Consider the following 19786-nt stretch of genomic DNA (forward strand, 5'->3'; position numbering starts at 1 on the left):
GACACCGCCAATGAAGTGTCGTCGGTAGGCAGGGGCTGTGTAGGCGCCTCGCTGAGAACCGGACCACCTGTAGTCGGCTTTGGCGTGGTGTCGGTAGAGGCCGCGGACCTCGTGTGTCGGTCCTTATCTTTGCGTTTTTTAGACAAATCTGGAGTCGGAGTATCCGACGACATAATATAGTTACATTTTTTGCCAAAATAGTGCTGGGCGAACTCTGCCCGACGCTTAATGGTGCGTTTGTTGAATGTAGCACAAAAACGACAGACCGAGACATCGTGGTCTGGGCCTAAGCAAGGAATGCAGAGGGAATGAAAATCCTTATGCGGTATTTGCTTCCCACAAGAAATACAATTAACTTTGTCTGACATCGGTCTGAGGCAAGAAAAGTTTCCCCAACGGGGTACTTAGCTTTAAAGAAGACTTCGGTTGCAAAATATTCGTAATTTCAGGAGCTGGCCGACCGGCACTTGCGAACTGCTTCTGCTTCAGGCACCGCGCGGCAAGAAAGACTGAAGAAAATGGCGTCGGCTGGTTCTTTTATACCCCTGGTGCACTGACGTCAGGGAAGAAGCGACGACAACCGATGCCGGACCTAGACTTTGGAATTCGGCCGACCGAGGACCCGCCTGACGGCAGGAGAACCCATCTGTTATGACTGCAGCTGTATGCACGATGAACATTTGCAGGTGTGCCTAAAGAGTACCTGCCTCTTCTGCTTGAATGAGGAGGTCATCCAGGTAAGGGAAGACCTGTATGCCCCTTGTCCTGCAGAAGGCTACTGCTGGAGCAAGACATTTTGTGAAAATCCTTGGTGCCATGACAAACCAAAGGGCAAGGCAGTAAACTGATAGTGCGAGAGGATGGCACAGCAAAGTGCAGAAATTTCCTGAAGTCTGGGTGGATGGGAATATGTAGGCATGCCTCTTTCAGGTCCAGAATGGCCTTGAAGGCCCCAGGTGTCAAAAGTGGAAGAAGTGTTTGCAGGGATAGCATGTGGAAAGAAGGAACATGCAGGAAGAGGTTTAGAAGGGACAGGTCCAGTATTGGCCTCCAAGGGCCCTCCTTTTTTGGAACCAGAAAGAGTCTGGAGTAAAACCCTTGACCGTCTTGTCCTCTTGGCACTTCCTCTATGGTGCCTTGAGACAGTAAATCCTGAATAACCTAGGAGATCAGGTGGGATTGTTTTTTGGAGGTAGGGGTATGCCTCGGAGTAGGCTTTTCTTGCCAGGTCATAAAGAAACCTTTTTCCACTATTGACAGAACCCAGCAGTCTGAGGGTACATGCTGCCACAGGGGGAGACAGTGAGAGAGGTGGACAGAAAAGGGGAGATGACAGGAGGTACTTTGGCAGTCATCCAGTACTTGGCCTGTCCGGAAAGGCAGTAGATTGAGAGGAGGTAGTTCTGGGAAAGGGTTTTCTGGTCCCTTTCCTATGCTTTGAAGAAGAAAAAGGAGGAGGAGCAGATGTCATTCTAACAAAGCTTGGTTTAGCTGGGTTGTTCCTGTAAAACTTAGGAACTGGGAATACAAGCAGATGTTTCAGGTCCTGCACTTCCTTACTTTTTTCTTGCAGACTTTTGAACAGCTCTGCAGATTGCTTGCCAAACATGAACTTGCTGTCCAGTGCGGCATCCAGGATCTTGTTCTTGAAATAGTCAAGCAGGGGTTGAAGCCTGAGCCAGGAATACCTGTGTAACACAATAGAGACAGATATGCAACTGATGTGGCTGAGGCTTTAGCAGCATCACAGCTGCAATTTATGGAATTTTTGGTTACCTGTGCTCCTAAAGAAAGTTTTCAGGCAACTTGAGACTTAAGGGAATAAGGCATAGAAGAGAGCAAAGTAGATGCCTGGGAAACGAGGTCTAAGGCGTACGTTATCATAAGAGTTTGGTAATTGATGGCCCTAAAGGCCAGGGTAGAGGATGTATAGATCTTTTTCCCCAGTCTGTACATCACCTTACTGTCCTTGTCAGATGGCAATAAAGAAGAAGATGGAATTTGCCTTGATTGCTTGTCCGGTGCCACAGCAATGACCGCAGGTTCTGCCATGGGGAGGGGGGGGGGTTGATGCGGTATTTGTAATCATTGGGGACTTTACAGAACCTATCCGACCTTTTAAAGGGTGGGGGTTGGGATTCTGGGCATTTGAGGCAGCAGCAAAGGTGTCCAAGTAAGCAGGAATCAGTGGAGGGATAGCAGAGGGAGAGGGGGACTCCATTTGGAGAAGCTCAAAATATCTTTTTTGTATTTCAGTCATTTGGGTGGAGTCTCAAAGTATATTCTCTCATTCTGGAGATGGTCTCCCCAAAAGCAATGTCTTTTGATGGAGAGTCTCCTTCGAAGGAGTCTTCATCTGGGGAACAATATTCCAGGGATGAGGCCATCTATGAAGTCTAAGTGAGAGATTTATCAGAGGAGGAGTCTTCATCTGGAGTCTGAGGGGGTAAAGGGATGGAATCTGCAGATGCAGGCCTGGGGCTTAGGTCAGGCAGTGAAGAAGTTTGAGATGTAAAAGGCCTCAAGGCCATAAAGGCCTGAAAAAGTGACTGGGAGAAGGTTTGCCAGTCAGGTTGATGCACCACTGGAGCAGACAGATGTCTGGTCTTTTGTTTCCTCTTGAGAGGAGTCTTATGAATAGGCTGAGAGGCCAAGGGACTGGATTCTGGCGTCAGGCCTGAGGCTGAAGCACCCACTTCTGAAAAGTACAGTTTTGTACCTACCATAAATGTAGATGTTCGAGTGCTAATACAGCTGCAGTAATCACAGATGGGTTTTCTGCCGTCAGGCGGGTCCTCGGTCGGCCGAATTCCAAAGTCTAGGTCCGGCGTCGGTTGTTGTCGCTTTCTCTCCTGACGTCAGTGAGGCAGGGGTATATAAGACACAGCCGACGCCATGTTCTTCAGTCTTTCTTGCCCCAGATGTCAGGTGCCCCCAGAAGGAAGGCAATACATAAATTATATTTATATACATGTAATGCAATATAATCCAAAATTAGTAGTTGCAAGCAACTATACCATAGAAGGATAACCCAATCAGGTTGTATGAAAAGGGGTTAGGCCCTAGGCCTTTACCAAGAGGGGAAGGAGGGAGGGAAAACTGTACTGCAGCTGTATTAGCAGTCTAACATCTACATTTATGGTAGGTACAAAACTGTACTATGTTCATCGTGCATACAGCTGCAGTAATCACAGATGGGTAGAATCCCAAAGCTACGCACAGGGTGGTAGGCACTAGGTGGAACTGGGATGAGCCAGAATGCCCTGCAACACAGCAGTGGCAAAGCCTGCTCTAATTTCGGAATATAAAGGCAGGTGGTAGTGTTTTGTGAAGGTATGCACAGAACTCCAAGTGGCTGCCTCCAAAATATCTTTGGTAGGAACTCCTCTGAGGAAGGCTGTAGAGGTAGCTGTGGCCCTGGTGGAGTGGGATCTGATGCCTGTGGGGACAGATTTTCCATGATAGGAATAACAAAACCGTATGCAGTGGCCTATCCATTTTGAAATTGTCTGTTTGGTAACTGGCTTCCCTTGAGCCCCTACAGCATAGGACACAAAAAGTTGTTCTGATTTCCTGAAGGGCTTTGTTCTGTCCAAATAATAACGTAGCTGCCTATGGATGTCTAAGGAGTGTAGCAGCCTTTCCCCTTTGTTTTGAGGATTGGGGTAAAAGGTAGGTAAGTGTATGGCTTGATTTAAAGCTACCCTGGATATCACTTTAGGCATAAATGACGGGTTGGTTCGAAGAGAAACCCTGTCCTGATGGAAGATGAGAAAGGGCTGCACAGCCATGAGGGCTTGTAGTTCCGAAACCCTACGAGCTGAGGTAATGGCCAGAAGGAAAGCTGTTTTCCAGGACAAATATTGCAAATCTGATGAGGCAGCTGGTTCAAAGGGAGGCAATGTTAATTTTTCTAGAATGTAATTAAGATCCCAGGCTGGTATTGGTTGGTTCCTTGGTGGTCTTATATTCTTAGCCCCTCTGAGGAACGGTCTTAAGAGTGGGTGAGAGAAGAAGGGTGGATCCGTATTGAATTCTGCAGAAATGGCTGAGGCATGGATTTTTATGGAGGAAAATGAAAGTCCACTGTTCAGCAGCTCAGCTAGATACTGTAATACCTGAGGCAAATTCAGTTTTCTAGGGTCCTGGCCTTTTTTCTCATTCCAGGAGCAAAACAGTTTTCATTTTGCGGAGTAAGCCTTTCTAGTAGATGGCCTTCTGGCCTCCAAAATGACATCCTGCACCACTTTGGGGAGTAGGGTCTGTTGTGGTGTTAAGGAATTTTCCATGCAGCGAGATTGAGTGTTTTCAGCTGACTGTGAAGAGTTTTGTAGCTGTGCTGAGTCAGCAGAAGAGGCATTAGAGGTAGGGACCAGGGAGGAGTATGTGTTAGGCTCCTCAGGAGTGGGTACCAGTGTTGCCTTGGCCAGTCTGGAGCGATCAGTATCATCTTCGGTCTGTCTGCTCTTGCTTTCAAGAGCACCTTGGGCAGAAGAGGCAGAGGTGGGAAAGCGTAAACTGTCCATGCTGTCCAACTGAATGAAAGGGCGTCCACTCTCCAGGCCTTTGGATGAAAGGTCCTTGAACAAAACTTTTCCAATTGATGATTCCTGTGGGAGGCAAAGAGATCTAGGTCTGGCCTCCCCCACGCTTGGATTATCTTTGTAAACACTTGCGGATGCAACTTCCATTCGTGTGGATCTGTCATATTTCTGCTTAGATTGTCTGCCAGCGTGTTTTCCAAACCTGGCAAGTACTGTGCTTGAAGTTCGATTTGCCATTCCAGAGCCAAGTTCCAAAGTGTCATGGCTAGTCTGCACAGGGGGTATTAATGTGTTCCTCCTTGTTTATGTACCACATTACTGTGGTGTTGTCTGTTCTTATCAGTAATTGTCCTGGATGCAGGAGGTCCTTGAAAGCTGTAATTGCATTTATCACTGCTAGCATTTCTTTTTGATTGATGTGAAGGTGCTTTTCCTTTTGGGACCATTTGCCCTGAATGCACCTGTCTGTCATGTGCGCCCCCCAGGCGTAATCTGAGGCATCTGTTGTGATGACTTGATTTGCTTGAGGCTTGCAGAATGAGAGACCTGTGTTTGTTTGACATGCTTGGGCCCACCATAGAAATTACTTTTGCAAACATGGAATTATTGGTATTATTGTTTCCAAACGGTGGCTGTGTTGAGACCATAGGTTTTTTAGGTACCATTGAAGTTTCCTCATATGCAACTTTGCACATGGGATTAAAAGAATGCAAGATGCCATGAAGCCCAGAGCCTGCAGGATTTTCCTTGCAGTAAGCCTGGTACATTTTGCTAGTATTTTGAAGTACTGAGTTAGTTGCCCCGGTTTTTCTGGCGTAAGATAGGCCATCTGGGTGTTTGTGTCCAAGTTGGCACCCATGAAAGTTATTTTCTGAGATGGTGTTAGCCTGGATTTCTCTTTGTTGATTGTGTATCCCAGAGAATGCAGTAACCGTGTTACATAAGCCAGATGTTCCAGAAGTATGTGCTTGCTGTCCGCTTGGATCAGGCAGTCGTCCAAATAAGGGTAAATTTGTATCCATTGAAGTCTGCAGTAGGCAATTACTGATGCCAGGCATTTCGTGAATACTCTGGGTGCAGTAGATAAGCCAAAGGGCAATCCAGAGAATTGATAGTGGATTGAACCTGCAAGAAATCTGAGGTATCTTCTGCAGCTTTGTCTGATTGGGACATGCAGGTATGCCTCCTTGAGGTCCAATGTTACCAGCCAAAACTCCTTGCCCAGCATGGGAAGAAGCTGCTGTAATGAGAGCATCTTGAATTTTGGTACGAGTAAGAATGTGTTTAGGATGGATAAGTCCAAAATGGGTCTCCAGTCGGTTCCTTTCCTTGGTACCAGAAATAGTCTGGAATAAAAACCTTGACCTTGTTCGTGAGTAGGTACCTCTTGAATAGCTCTCATGTCTATGAGCTTTGAAATTTGTAGTTGTGCCTCTGCCCTTTGATTGTGTGGCAGGTTTGGCATGCCTCTCATTTTGGAAGAGTGTGGAAATGAAATCTGTAGCCTCTGTTTATAACGTCCAGGATCCATTTGTCTGTTGTGACAATATGCCAATTTCTTGTAAATAATGCCAGCTTTCCTCCCAAGGGTGCTGCCAGCTGAGACTTGCTTGGCATGGAAAGGAGGGAGTCATTGGGTTTGTTTCCTGTATTGTTGTGCACTGTCTTCGCTACCTCTTGGTGCTGGAGTTTGCCATTGCCTGCCTCTATATGATCCTTGTGATTGTCCTCTGCCCCTAGTGCGCATGTATCTACCTCTTTGGGGCTTGTCCGTGGCTGGAAAGGACCAGTTTTTAGAAGGCCAATTTCTGCTAAAACGTGGTGGTTGAACCTGTAGAAAAGCTTTGACAGTTTGCATAGATTTGGCTTTTTCTTCCATTTTCCGTAATATCTCCTCAGCATTAGTACCAAACAGCACATCCTTTTGTAAATGAGCATCTAGAAGTTTAGCTTTCACATGATCAGGCAAGCTTTGTTCCCTAAGCCAGGCATGTCTACGAATGACTGATCCTGTAACAGCAGCTCTACTTGAGGCCTCTAGGGCATCACAGCCACATTGTAAGGTGTGTTTACCCACTTGTTCTGCACTATGCATCATATCCTGCAACTCCTTCAAATCTGGTTGTTCAGGTTGAGACATTTTATTCCTTAATTGTGATAAGAGAAACTGCTGATATTTAAGCATATGAAACTGAAATTTAAGGCCCTCATGGCTAGGGTGGCCGAGGTATATACCTTTTTACCCCACCTTTCTAAGGATCTTGACTCTCTTTCGGAAGGTAGTGGATTCTTAGCAGTAGAGACCTTCATTCCCTTGGGGCCTTGAGAAATGGTTTCAGGGTCAGCATTATGGCTTTTGTAGAGAAATTGGTGAGAGTTAGGAACTCTGTAGTACCTATCAGGCTTGACTGGGGCAGGAGGCAAGGAATCCGGATTAAGGCAAGCCTCCGAATAAACATCAAGTATGTCCAAGACAGGAGGTATTGCCAGAGGTCTGTGTTGAGGTAACAAAAGAAATTCCCTAAGTCTTTTCTTGGAATCAGAAAAGTCTTGGCCTTCCCAATGGAAGTGTTCCCTCAAAGTGTGCAAGGTTTCCCCAAAGGAAAAATCCTCAGGAGGAGATACAGAAGGAATGGACTGCTCTGCATCCGAATCTTCAAAAGGGGAGTAAGAGTGTTCCTCTACATCAGAATGTTCTGAAAAAAATGGAGCCCTGATCAGAAGAGGGATAATCTTTCTCCACTCTGGGTCTCTTGTCTGGAGGGGGCTGGGAACCCCTGATAAGAGTAATTAAATCCTCAGCCATTTTAAGCATCTGCTTTTTAGGCATGGGGCCTGGAGATGGGCCCTGTGCAACAGGCCTCTTGGGATGCCTGGCTGATTTGGATTTAGTAAAGGCCTTAATGGAGAAGGAAGATGAGGGTCTAAAGACACCATGGGTGGATGTGGCCCTGTCCACATTAGTAGGCTCAACACTCACATTGGCTTCGGTGGTTGTAGTCTGGGTAAGGGCCGAAGTACCTGCGGTCTCGGTTACAGAAGACACCGCCAAAGAAGTGTCGTCGGTAGTCAGGGACTGCATAGGCGTCTCGCTGAGAACCGGACCACGTGTAGCCGATTTTGGCGTGGTGTCGGTGGGGACCGCGGACCTCGCGTGTCGGTCCTTGTCCTTGCGTTTTTTGGATAAAACGGTAGTCTGAGTCTCCGACGACATTTTATAATCAAAGGCTTTACCAAAAAGGTGTTGGGCGAACTCCGCCCGACGCTTAATAGTGCGTTTATTGAAAGTAGCGCAAAAGCGACAGCCCAAGACGTCGTGGTCTGGGCCTAAACAAGGTATGCAGAGGGAATGGAAATCCTTATGCGGTATTTGCTTCCCACAAGAAATACAATTGTTAACTTTTTCTGACATCGGTCGGAGGCAAGAAAAGTTTCCCCAACGGGGTACTTAGCTTTAATGAAGACTTCGGTTTCCAATTTTTCATAAATTCAGGAGCTGGCCGACCGGCACTTGCGAACTGCTTCTGCTTCGGGCACAGCGCAGCAAAAAAGACTGAAGAACATGGCGTCGGCTGTGTCTTATATACCCCTGCCTCACTGACGTCAGGGGAGAAAGCGACAACAACAGACGCCGGACCTAGACTTTGGAATTCGGCCGACCGAGGACCCGCCTGATGGCAGAAAACCCATCTGTGATTACTGCAGCTGTATGCACGATGAACATCTAAAGTTGGCCGTCTGGGCGAGCCTGGTCTCCCCAGTCATCGGCGGAGGCCGACATCACAGAAACCTCCTCTGACATGAAGACTGGAGAACCAAGGGCAGCTTCCGAAATGGTACCTGCCAAAGCTGCCAGTTCTATCGGACGTTCTTTAGCTCCTAGACCAGCAGCTGGTGGAATGTCTGAAGTAGGAGGTGCAGTATCCGGCCTAGAAACCTTGGCCTTCTTTTTAGGCAGTTTCACCTCAACGGCTGGTTTAGGATCCATACCGAGGGCCAAGCATTTGAGTTGCTGATTCTCTACAAATAATTTAAGGGTTGCCAGACAGCTGTGCAAGGTCTTGGGGACAAACGACTGACAGATTTTACAGGCCGTATGGTCATGCAATGGCCCTAAGCAAAACAAGCAAAGATCATGGGTATCTTTGTGTGGAATTTGCTGACCGTACTTAAATTTCCCCCTTTTCTACATGACATCAGCTAACAGCAGAAAAAACAGCAACCTAAGCGGAGACAAAAACAAGAAGGCCAACGAGGTAGTTATCTTAAGCATCTTCAGAGACTGTGAGCAGAACAAGCAAGCTGACGTTTGACTGCAGCAAAGCTCTGAGGTCTGTGCATGCAGACATCACACTTTTGGCCCACGGTTTATGGCAAAGTATGACGTCCCATGCACCTTACAGCTACCAGACTTTAGCTTTGCTAGAGGAGCCGGACGTTTGGTAGCCTTCAAGTGGAAGATCCCACATGTGAGAATAATGCAACACAAGAACAGAAGGACATCTTCTGTTACAGCTGTCCATCTGGTAAACTGGTCTACTAACTACTGCATCTCAGAGAGCTCCTACTGAAATGAAATACAGTGTATGGTCCTCCAAACAAACAAACCAAAGAAGTAAAGGATGCATCAAAACTGCTTGGTGAACTCGTCTAAAGCCCTGGACTATAACGCATGGACAAAAGGGTTCTCTGGAGCTAAATCCTTTAAAATGGCAGTGACTGCTACATCGGTGTCAGGCTTCAGGGACTCCAACCAATTCCAATCCTTACATGGCTGGGAGATCCTGTCAAGTCTCTTTGAGATGACCAATTTAACAAGTGGTGTGACCAACCAGAAGTTGGTGGAGGTGGTGGTCCAAAATGTCTCCTGTACAGTCTACTGCAAACAAAATGCCAAGTCAGATTTGCCTGTGCAAACAGCACTGATTTGGGTGCAAAAATCTATTAACAATAAAGGCTTTGACACAGACCTTTAGAATGGTGACATCACTGAGCCTTCTGGCCAGAAGTCTGGTACCTGTACTAACCTCCACACTCCTGCAATGGGACAGATGTACCTGATGACACTGGTATTATTGACACAAAGGTCACTGATGCCATTAGCATGACTGACAACTATTTCAAACAGCTTGAGATTCAGGATACAGTTAGCGTCAACAGGTCTTCTAATGTTGACACTGGTACCATACAGACTAACACAGGCTACCTTGGGAGTGGTGTCAGTGTCACGTGTGCTAATCTAGAAAAACAAGAATATATTAGCTGAAAAGAGAGGAGCAAGAAAAAAGGCCTCCATTTCCACTGAAAACCAGATTAACAGCAGACATTTTCTACTCATCCGAAAGACAGATTAGAACTTCAAGGAGGCATTTATTTTAGGTGGCAGAATGCAAATATACCTTAAAAGCTGGTCTGAAAGTTCTAATTTATACAACTTTTGTCAGTTAATGAAATCAAACAAGGTGATTTGATAAGTGGAGGAGATTTAGAAGCAACTACTCAATAGTGTAGTAGGTACTACATCATCAGATTTGCGTTGTGTAGCATTAAAACACAAATGGCTCTCAACTGTTAGTAACAGTCTCATTTTTTGCATATCCCTAGTAAACATCTGATTTTCTGAGAAAATGCTGAGGATTACAGTAAGTCAATAAATACCAGACAGTTTCATACTACTTATTCTTCAGAAAATGTAGGTCTGAGCAAAACAGGTTTTCTATTAGCTTTTAATTAAATTGCAATAATATAATGGTCCCCAGATTTGGACCTTTGTCTCCAGTTACTTTTAGCTTTATTCATGACTCTTAAGCAAAGCTGAGATCTTTGCCTGGACAAAAAGATCTCTGCTTCTTGCTTCTATGTTTGAGCTTTTTTGGGCCCTAGGAGAATCAAATGAACCTGCATCACAACCTCAGAAGTAAAAGCTGACAGCCCATCCCCAAGGTTCTTCTGGCACCAAAGACTTGCCAACAATTATTTGGCAAGAGCAACTTTCCCCTCTTTTAACAGTAGGTATAGGTGTTCCCCCCAAGGGGCCATCCTAGGACCTATGTTATTCTCACTATTTACTAACCAAATATCCTCATCCACACACACTGCCTCAGTTGTGCAGTATGCAGATGATACCACCATTATATATGTGCCTCCCCTACCCTCCAGGAACTAAAAGCCATAACCCAAAAAAACTTCTCCTTAGCCAAAGAATGGTTCACTCTCCTTAGCCAAAGAATGGTTCACTAACATAAAACTTATTCTTAACCCCTAAAAAACTAAACTCATTCTCTTTGGACCCGGTACATCTCCTCCACCAAATAATGACTTTACCATAACATCTAGAGACAGTATTCAAATTAACCCAACTACACACACAAAACTATTAGGTGTAGAAATCGACAATAATCTACAATTTGACATTCATACAGCCCAAACAATTAAGAAAGTTAACAAAAAGCTTGGTCTCCTCTACAGAAATTGAGAGTTCCTCACTAGACCTACTAAGGCCACCTTAGCAAGAACACACCTTTTATCCATTCTCCTTTATGCCTCCCCTCTCTTAACTAATCTTCGTCACAACGAAATAAACTGGAATCCTGCTACAAGATTGCTAGATTTGCTACGGATTCCTCTCATAGGTCCCACCACTGTCTTGCCCTTAAGCAACTAAATTGGCTCAAACTTCCTCAACTACTCCTACTAAACCAACTCTCAATAGCACAAATTCTACTAATTCCCGGAAAAAAAACCCAGCACTTCAAAACATAATTCACCCATACACCACCATGAGGACCCTAAGATCTAGCCATCAGAACCACATAAAAGTCATCAAACAAAAATGATGCAGGTAAATCTCACTTCGCCTGCACCATCGCCAGAACCTGGAACTCACTCCCAAGCCACTTAACTTTCACCACCACCACTACTTCCCAATTTAAAAAAAAAGTCTCTCAAACCCCACTACATATCTAACTGGCATTGCACATGCTGCTCCCCAGGCTAGTTCATATCACTGCACTGGTGCTAGGATTCTGCTAAGGATCAAATGGCTGCTCCGTATGTCCTGATAGAAATTTGTTTAGTATCAAATGGTTGCTACCTTATTATTAAAAAAAAAAAAAAAAAAAAAAAAAAAAAAAAAGAAAAAAGGGGGTTCTATCCTTTATACATATCTTAAAACTAACTTTCTGCCAAACATCTGTTTTTCATATATACTGAATGCTCTGTTATGATGAGCAATTTTTGTACCTATATTTGTGCTTGGAGCTATCTACACTTAACTGTAGTCCTCATATGTATCCTATATGTATATTATTACTGTGTTTGTATGGAACTGTATTGTTTGCTTGGAGCTTTTCTCCCCGGGCCTCCACTGAAAATGGACCGGTGTCCAGTCAGACTTTCCCGGTTAACAAATGTAAAATAAAAATAAATAAAATGGCTGCACCCCCTCCCCCCACATTCTGAAAACCATCATATCACATTTACTTGCACTATTCCTCAAGGTAAAAAATACAATACATCAGCACATTTGCTATGTGGTGCAAGTGTAATTTAACTTTTGTTAAATATGGAACATGTCTTTTGGAGCAAACAGTTAAGCAGTTTATCACAAACAAAGCTTAAAAAAAAAAAAAAAAAAAAAAAAAAGCAGCCAACTATCCATGCTCAGAAGCCAAATACAACAAAAACAATGCGTGTAGAGGGAGAGGGGAATGTATGTATATACATATTTATACACAAAGAAGCAAAAAAAAAAAAAGCAAAGGTATAAAACGACAGAAAAGAGCTACTAAAAGGCAGAAAAGGAATAGGTGAGTAAATGTTTAAGGACTAGGGAAGGGAACTTTCAAATCTGTAGAACAAAAGTGGCAAGAACTGAAATTAGAAGACTGAGACTAAAACCAGCAACAGTAACAACCCTAAGCAAAGACATCTTCTCCAAGCAAAAGGACCAGTATCCTGAGGCCATTTCTCTGATATGTCTAGTTGGTAGCATGCAAATGACATCTGGAAAGCTTTAGCTATGGTACAGAAGAAATAATGCACCTTTGAAAATGAATATGCTGCAACCTGTGCAACAGAAATGATCACAAAGACAAGTGCACCCAGAGCAAGAGATATCCTAAAGGTGGGCAAGCAATGTCAGAATTCTAAGACAGGATTGAAGAATATTAGGGCAGATGGGGGAAAACACTGCAATTAAAAACTAGGAAGACTATGCATCACTTTAGAAAAAGGTGTTGCCAAACTTGCACTACTTTCTGAAATGCCACTTTGCTCTACTGCTGTGGTCATTCACATGCTCTAGTTTATGTCTTAGGCCTTCAGCAAGCTGGTAAATACAAGGACGCTCTAGCATTTTTGTAACGTGCACATTACTTAATGCATGTAGTGCACCATTGTTAACGCAATGCTTGTGCCCTCCTGTTGTACTCTCACCCCTGTACAGATGCAGTTAACTAGATAATAGGTGAGAAGGGGCCCTGCTGGTTTGGTCCACCTATCTCAAGTTATGCATATAGTTCTGGGAGAACTTCCTAAAACTTACAGACTATCCAAAAGACAGACAGTAAAATGGTGCAACAGATGCTACAACACTAAATGTATTGTATACATAACATCTTGGAAAGCACTGACAATGGAGACAACATATCAAGACAACAGCCCAAAATGGCAGCACCTTTCAAATACACACACAAAAGTAGACCAAGAAAAATGGAGACAGGGATGTTTCTTAAGTACCAACCATCTTTAAAAACAGCAGAATTCAATAAAATATGCTAAAAAAGGGTAATTGCCTAAGAAATCAAGTTAAACTAGGACCTTTAAGTAGCTAGTATAAAGTCCTCTTCTGTCATTCAAGTAGGTTTCCACAAAAAACAAAAGTATTACCGGAGTTCTTCATCACTGCCAATTCGCTCTGGTGCTTTTAATTTGGAATCAAGGTTGTAGTAGGTCCCGCCCACCTCTCGAACACAAATCCAATGCTGTCGCTTCAATGGGAGCTTCACTGGGCCCCAACAAAGGCTGCAGGGGATATTCATGATGAACCCCATTACGTTCGAAAGTGCAATAGTATTAACATCCCTAATAAAACAAGCATGCTCATGGTCATGGTTTTGCACCACAGTACATGAAATACATACAACAGTTTTTCCATGCATTATCATATAAAAGCAATAACCCTTACCTCCCAATCACATACTTACAAATAAGCATGTCAAGGCTATGCCATGCCTTCAAGAAATTTTATTCAGCCCAAGACATCTTCCTGGTTCTCAGTAAAGTACTAATCAAATATTCTTTCCCTCCACAAATGGTAAAGTGATGCAAGATGCAATAAAAAATGAAGGCATACTTATGTGGGACAGTTGTTGTTGTGTCTTTCAGCTTTTCCCGGTTAGGGGTCGCAACAGCGGAACTCCGGTCCGGTAATGATTGGCAGTAGATTTTTACGTGCCGAGTTGCCGGCCATGACGCACAATCTTCAACGAAGGTACGCCTATTCACGCACTTCTCCACACAGACGACGCTCTAGCTGAAAATCGAACAGGACAACATCTTACTGTGAGGCGACAACGCTACCGCAGCACCACCACTGCAGTAATGTATACAGCATAATATAGCAAAGGTACTGTGCAAGCACATCTGGAGACTATGACGAATTCCCTGCTAGGTGCATTTGTGACCTTCGCTTTATCAACTTTCATGAAGTTTTAAGAACTAAATCAGATGGGGTGGGGGCAATCTCTGCAGAATAAAAAGCCCCCTCATTTCTAAAGTACAGATTATATCAAGAGCTATGATACTTTCTGGAGTAGTAGTGGACTACTCTATCAGAATACAATCAAAGCTTGAGGAACCTAAAACAGACTTCACTGCTTTGCAGCAAGCATCCATTCATCAGTATCCTACATTACAAATGACCGGATGGAGGAGTCTGAAGCTGACGTACACCTTCCTCACTTGTTTTACATCAAAACTCACCTATAAGCAACTTTGTCCAAATCTTGCATATTTATTAAGCTGGCACTATCCAAAGACAGACCTAATCACTTTCTGAACAAATGAAAATACTTTGGGTTTTGGTTAGCAAACCAGCAAAGCACTTTTCCCCAGTTATCTAGAGCAGTTTCCCAAATCATATCTATTAACAAAAATATAGCAGTTCATTCACAGTAGCTCTTACCATTCTACCAACTTGTCCTACTAAGAAATGTGAACATCCTCACAAACAAATCCCTTCTGACTGGGCAAGCCTTAAAAAAACTGAACATTACCTCTGTAAAAGTCAAAGTACAGTTGTGTACACTTACCATAAATGTAGATGTTAGAGTGTATTCACTGTTGCAGTCATCACTTGTGGGGTTATCCCTGCTGGGTAGCCCTCGGTCGGCCCAAATACCAGAGTAAAGCTTTCCCCCTGCGCCGGCCGCAGTCACCTGTGGACTGACGTCAGGTGGTAGTCAGTGGTATAAAGGAGAGCGGCTGGCACCATTACATCAGTTTGTCTTGCCCGAACCTGTAGAAGCCCCTTGAAGGAAATGTTTAGAGAGGCTGTGGAGGCCCAAGGCCACAAGAATGACAGTTAATCTCAAAAAAAGATAAGATTAAGAGGGAAGGTGGGAGGGAAAATAGGACTGCAACAGTGAATACACTCCAACATAGACATTTATAGTAAGTGTACACAACTGTACTATGTTCTTTGTGTTTCACTGTTGCAGTCATCACTTGTGGGAGGATTCCCAAAGCTGAGGAATAGGGAGGATGGAAGTATGAAATTCCTAGGATTGAGCTAGCATGTCTTGCAGGACTGCACAGGCAAAGCTTGCCCAAGCCCTGGAGAACAGACGCAGGTGGTAGTGTTTGGTGAAGGTGTGGACTGAGGTCCAAGTGGCAGCTTCCAGGATGCCCCTGGTGGGTACTCCTCTAAGGAAGTGGAACTAGAGGCTGCCCTAGTGGAATGTGTTCCGATAGATTTAGGAGGAGCTTTTCCATGAAAAGTGTAGCAGAATTGTATGCAGTGAGATATCCATTTAGAAATGGTCTGTTTGGAAATAGGCTTCCCCTCTTTCCCTGGGATGAAGGCAACCAACAGTTGATCAGTCTTCCTAATGGACTTGTTCTGTCCAGGTAGTATCTTAACTGTCTGTACACATCCAGTGTGTGCAGAATTCTCTCCCCTTTATTCTGAGGGTTTGGAGAAAAGGTGGGGAGATGAGTAGCCTGGTTTAGGGTCACATCTGATACTACGTTTGGCACAAATGAGGGATTTAGTCCTGAGAGACACCCTGTCTGCATGGAAGGCAATGAAGGATTCAGTGGCCGTGAGTGCTTGAAGTTCTGACACCCTCCTAGCCGAAGTAATAGCCAAGAGGAAGGTGGTCTTCCAGGAAAGGTGTTTTAGGTCGGCTGATGCAGCTGGTTCGAAGGGAGGCAATGTCAGTTTTTGTAAGACATAGTTCAGGTCCCAGGTTGGAGTGGGTGCCATTCTAGGGGGCCTAAAGTTAGATACAATTCTGAGGAATTGCTTAATCAAAGGGTGAGAGAAGACAGGCTGATCAGCATGAAAAGTGTGCTAAATTGGCTGAGGCGTGGATTTTAATGGATGAAAAGGAGAGGCTCTTGCCATATAGCTCTGCTAGGTAGTCCAGAATAAGTGGAAGGGATGGGAGGGAGCTGCTGTGACCTTCAGATAGGCACCAGGAGTTTAATCCTTTCCATTTCTCCGAGTAAGATTTCCTGGTGTTGGGCCTTCTGGCTTCCTTAATGTCTATGACCTGCTTGCTCAACTGTGGGTTATCCCTGGTCCCTGGGGGGATAAAGCATGTAGAAAGTCTGAGTGTGCAGGTTTGGATGTAGAATCTCCCCTCTAGCTTGGGTCAAGAGGTCTGCAGTTAATAGCAGGGGCCTGTAAGGCTCCTTGGTCAGTTTGAGCAGCAAGGGGTACCAATGTTGCCTGGGCCAATCTGGTGCTATAATGATGGCTTTTGGTCCTTCCCGACTTATTTTGCGCAGTACCCTTGGGAGTAAGGGTTTTAGGGAATGCATAAATGAAGAGATTGGTCCACTGGAATGAAAAAGCATCCACTTTACAAGCTAGGGGGTGGAACTCCCTTGTGCAGAATTTTTGCAGCTGACTGTTGTGTTGGGAGGCAAAGAGGTCCACCTCTGGTGTCTCCCAGGCTTGGGTGATTTGGAGGAATGTCCCCTTTTGGAGTTTCCAGTCGTGGGGGTCTAAGTAGTTTCTGCTTAGATGGCCTGTTAGGGTGTTGTTTACTTCTGGGATGTACGGGGCTATCAGGTGTAGGCCCATTAATTAGGCTGTCTGCCAGAGGGTCATGGCTAGTCAGCAGAGAGGGTAGGAGTGTGACCCCCCCCCTGCTTGTTGATGTACCACATGACTGTGGTATTGCCTGTTTTTATGAGGAGGATCCCTGGTTTTAGGTGGTTTTGGAAGGATGTAATAGCCTTGTGAACTGCCATCATTTCTTTTAGATTGATATACCAGTGAAGGTGCCATAGGTCCCAAGAGCCTTGGGTGCACCAGGTGTCTAAATGAGTCCCCCAAGCTAGGTCTGAGGCGTCTGTGGTGACAGTCTGGCCTTGTGGTAGGTGAAGGGAAAGCACTTGTTCTGTGCATCCCTCTGCCCACCAAAGAAACTTGTTCCTTATGCATGGAATGAGGGGAAGAGTGGTCTCCATAGATTGAGTGTGTTGGCACCAAAGGTTCTTTAGGTACCACTGGAGTTGTCTCATGTACAGCTTGGCCAGGGGGATCATTAGAATGCAGGATGACATGTAACCCAGGGCTTGCAGAATTTTCCTTCCTGTGAGGTTTTTTTGTGAGAACTGAAAGTGTTGTGAACCTGCTCTGAAGCGTAGGTATTTTCTGCAAGACTCCCTTATGGGTATATGAAGGTAGGCATCCTTCAGGTCTATAGTGGCCAGCCATGAATTTTTCCCAGCATTGGTAAACATTTTTGAAGAGTTAGCATTTTGAATTTTGGGACCTCTAGGAAGGTGTTTAGAGTGGACAGGTCGAGGATGGATCGCCAAGTGCCTTCTTTCCTTGGCACTAGGAACAGTCTGGAGTAAAATCCTTTTCCTGCTTGCTCCTGTGGTACAGGTTCCACTGCTCCTTGGGCATAGAGTATGTGCACGTGTTTTAATACGTCTGCCCACTGATTTGGAGATAGATTTGGGTAACCTGATAAGGTTGGTACTTGTTGGAAGGTAAATTTGTAGCCCTGGAAAATGATTTGTAAAACCCATTGGTCCTTTGTTACAGACAGCCAATTTTGTTTGTAAAGGGATAGCCTTCCTCCTAACCTTTGATGAGAGGTGGAGTGGGAGTCCTTGCACGTTCTCAGAGTAGTGAGTGGACTTGGTTTTGTAATCTAACTGGTCTGTCCCCGAGAGGCCTCCCTTGAACCTGTCTATTGGGGGCTGTGAAAAGACCAGTGGTTAGAGGGAAAGTTTCTGCTGAATCTGGGAGGTTGAACTTGGAGGAAGTCTTTTACTATTTGCATATATCTAGCTTTATCCTCCATCTTTTTGATGACCGCCTCTCCTTTTGATCCAAACAAGCAGTCTTTATCCAGGGGGGCATCAATTAATCTAGATTTTACATGATCAGGCAGTGGCTGTTCTATTAGCCATGTGTGCCTCCTAATGACTGAACCTGCCAGAGCGGCTCTACTTGAGGCTTCTAGAGCATCGAATCCACAGTGCAGGGAGTGTTTAGCTACTTGAGCAGTAGAGTGCAGAAGATCTGCCAACTCCTTGGAAGTATTAGTGTTAAGTAAAGATGACATTTTTTGTTTCATAAGTTCCAAGGTGTGCTGCTGACATTTTAGCATATGGAACTGGCAGTTAAGAGCTCTAATAGCTAAAGTTGAGGTGGTGTACACTTTCTTAACCCCATCGGTCTAGAGCTCTCGAGTCCTTGTCAGAGGGAAATGGGTTTTTAGATGAGCTAGCCCTGGCCCCTTTGTTCCCCTGTGTGAGGACCTCTGGGTCTGCTGCAGGGTTTTTAAACATAGATTTATGTGAAATTAGGCACCCTGTAGTACCTGTCAGGTCTTCTAGGAGCAGGGGAAAAGCATCAGGGGTGAGGCTAGAGTCATTGAAATTAACCACCACATCCAGAATAGGAGGGATGGCCAAGGGTCTGTGCCGAGGAAGGTCTAGAAATTCTTAAATCTTTTCTTCGACTGAGGATAATCTTGGGCTTCCCAGCAGAAATGCTCTCAGTGTGTGTGCAGGGTTTCCCCAAATGAAAGATCCTTGGGGGGAGGGGAGCCAGAAAAAAAAAATGGATTCCTCTGCATCAGAATCCTCAAAGGAGGTGAGAGGTTGTTGTTCCTCATCTGAATCAAGGTAGTCTGAAATTTCAGAATCCGGTTCTGTGTGAACTTCTGGGGAAGTATCCCTTTTTCTTTTAGGAGGAGTCGTATTGGCTACCCCTGATGAAAGTGATGACGTCCTCTGCCATTTTCAGTAACTACGTCTGAGGGGGTGGAGAAGGAATAAGATGGCAACTAGAGACTGTTTTTTTAGGCGTGATCTTGCTTTTAGACCTTAATAAATCCATTTGTCATTTGGATGCCGTAGTCAGAGGCGTAGATGTCAGTTTTTGCCTTGAATCGGTTGTGTGAAGAACCTCCTCAGAAGTCTGTGCCTGTGTAGTGGCTTCGGACCCTACCGAAGCAGAGACAACCGAGGGATCGGATGATGAAGCATTCCCCGATGGCATACCGGACTCAGAAAGGGTCTCGATACAGGCCTGCGAAGGAAATGGGTCAGGCATCAGGGGCTGCGAATGTGCCTCACTGAATTCCTGAGAACCGACTACTTGCTTCTGGGATGGGTCGTCAGAAGGCTTAAGTTTGTGTGGTCTGTCCCTTTCTTTATCTTTTCATTTTTTGGGAATATCCACAGACTGCTGACTGATGGATGCCATTTCGTAATCAAAGGAACTACTTCGGAAATGCCTGGCTACAAATTCAGCTCTATGACGAATAGTCCTAGAATTGAAAACTGTGCAGAACTGACAATGGGGAACGTCATGGTCTGGGCCTAGACAAGCAACGCACAAGGTATGGAAGTGTCGGTGTGCTATTTGTTTTCCACAGCGGAGACAATTATTGACTTTTTTTGGACATCTGTTAGTGCAAGAAAAAGGTACCCAACAGGGTACTTGGGTTTAGTCATTTTCAGAGGCAACATATACTCTGGCAATG

General features: G+C 44.8%; 1 protein-coding gene across 1 annotated transcript in view; it reads right to left on the reverse strand.

Moving 5' to 3' along the window:
- Positions 1-19786, reverse strand: part of JOSD1 (Josephin domain containing 1) — a 598744-nt gene that overhangs the window by 258069 nt on the left and 320889 nt on the right. Inside the window, exon 4 of the mRNA XM_044068376.1 lies at positions 13434-13628. Within this exon, the coding sequence (XP_043924311.1) occupies positions 13434-13628 (195 nt within the window). The remainder of the gene's footprint in view (positions 1-13433; positions 13629-19786) is intronic.

Source organism: Protopterus annectens, chromosome 1.part0, assembly GCF_019279795.1.
Source record: "Protopterus annectens isolate FY-2018-M chromosome 1.part0, PAN1.0, whole genome shotgun sequence".
In the NCBI taxonomy this organism is placed as follows: Eukaryota; Metazoa; Chordata; order Ceratodontiformes; family Protopteridae; genus Protopterus; species Protopterus annectens.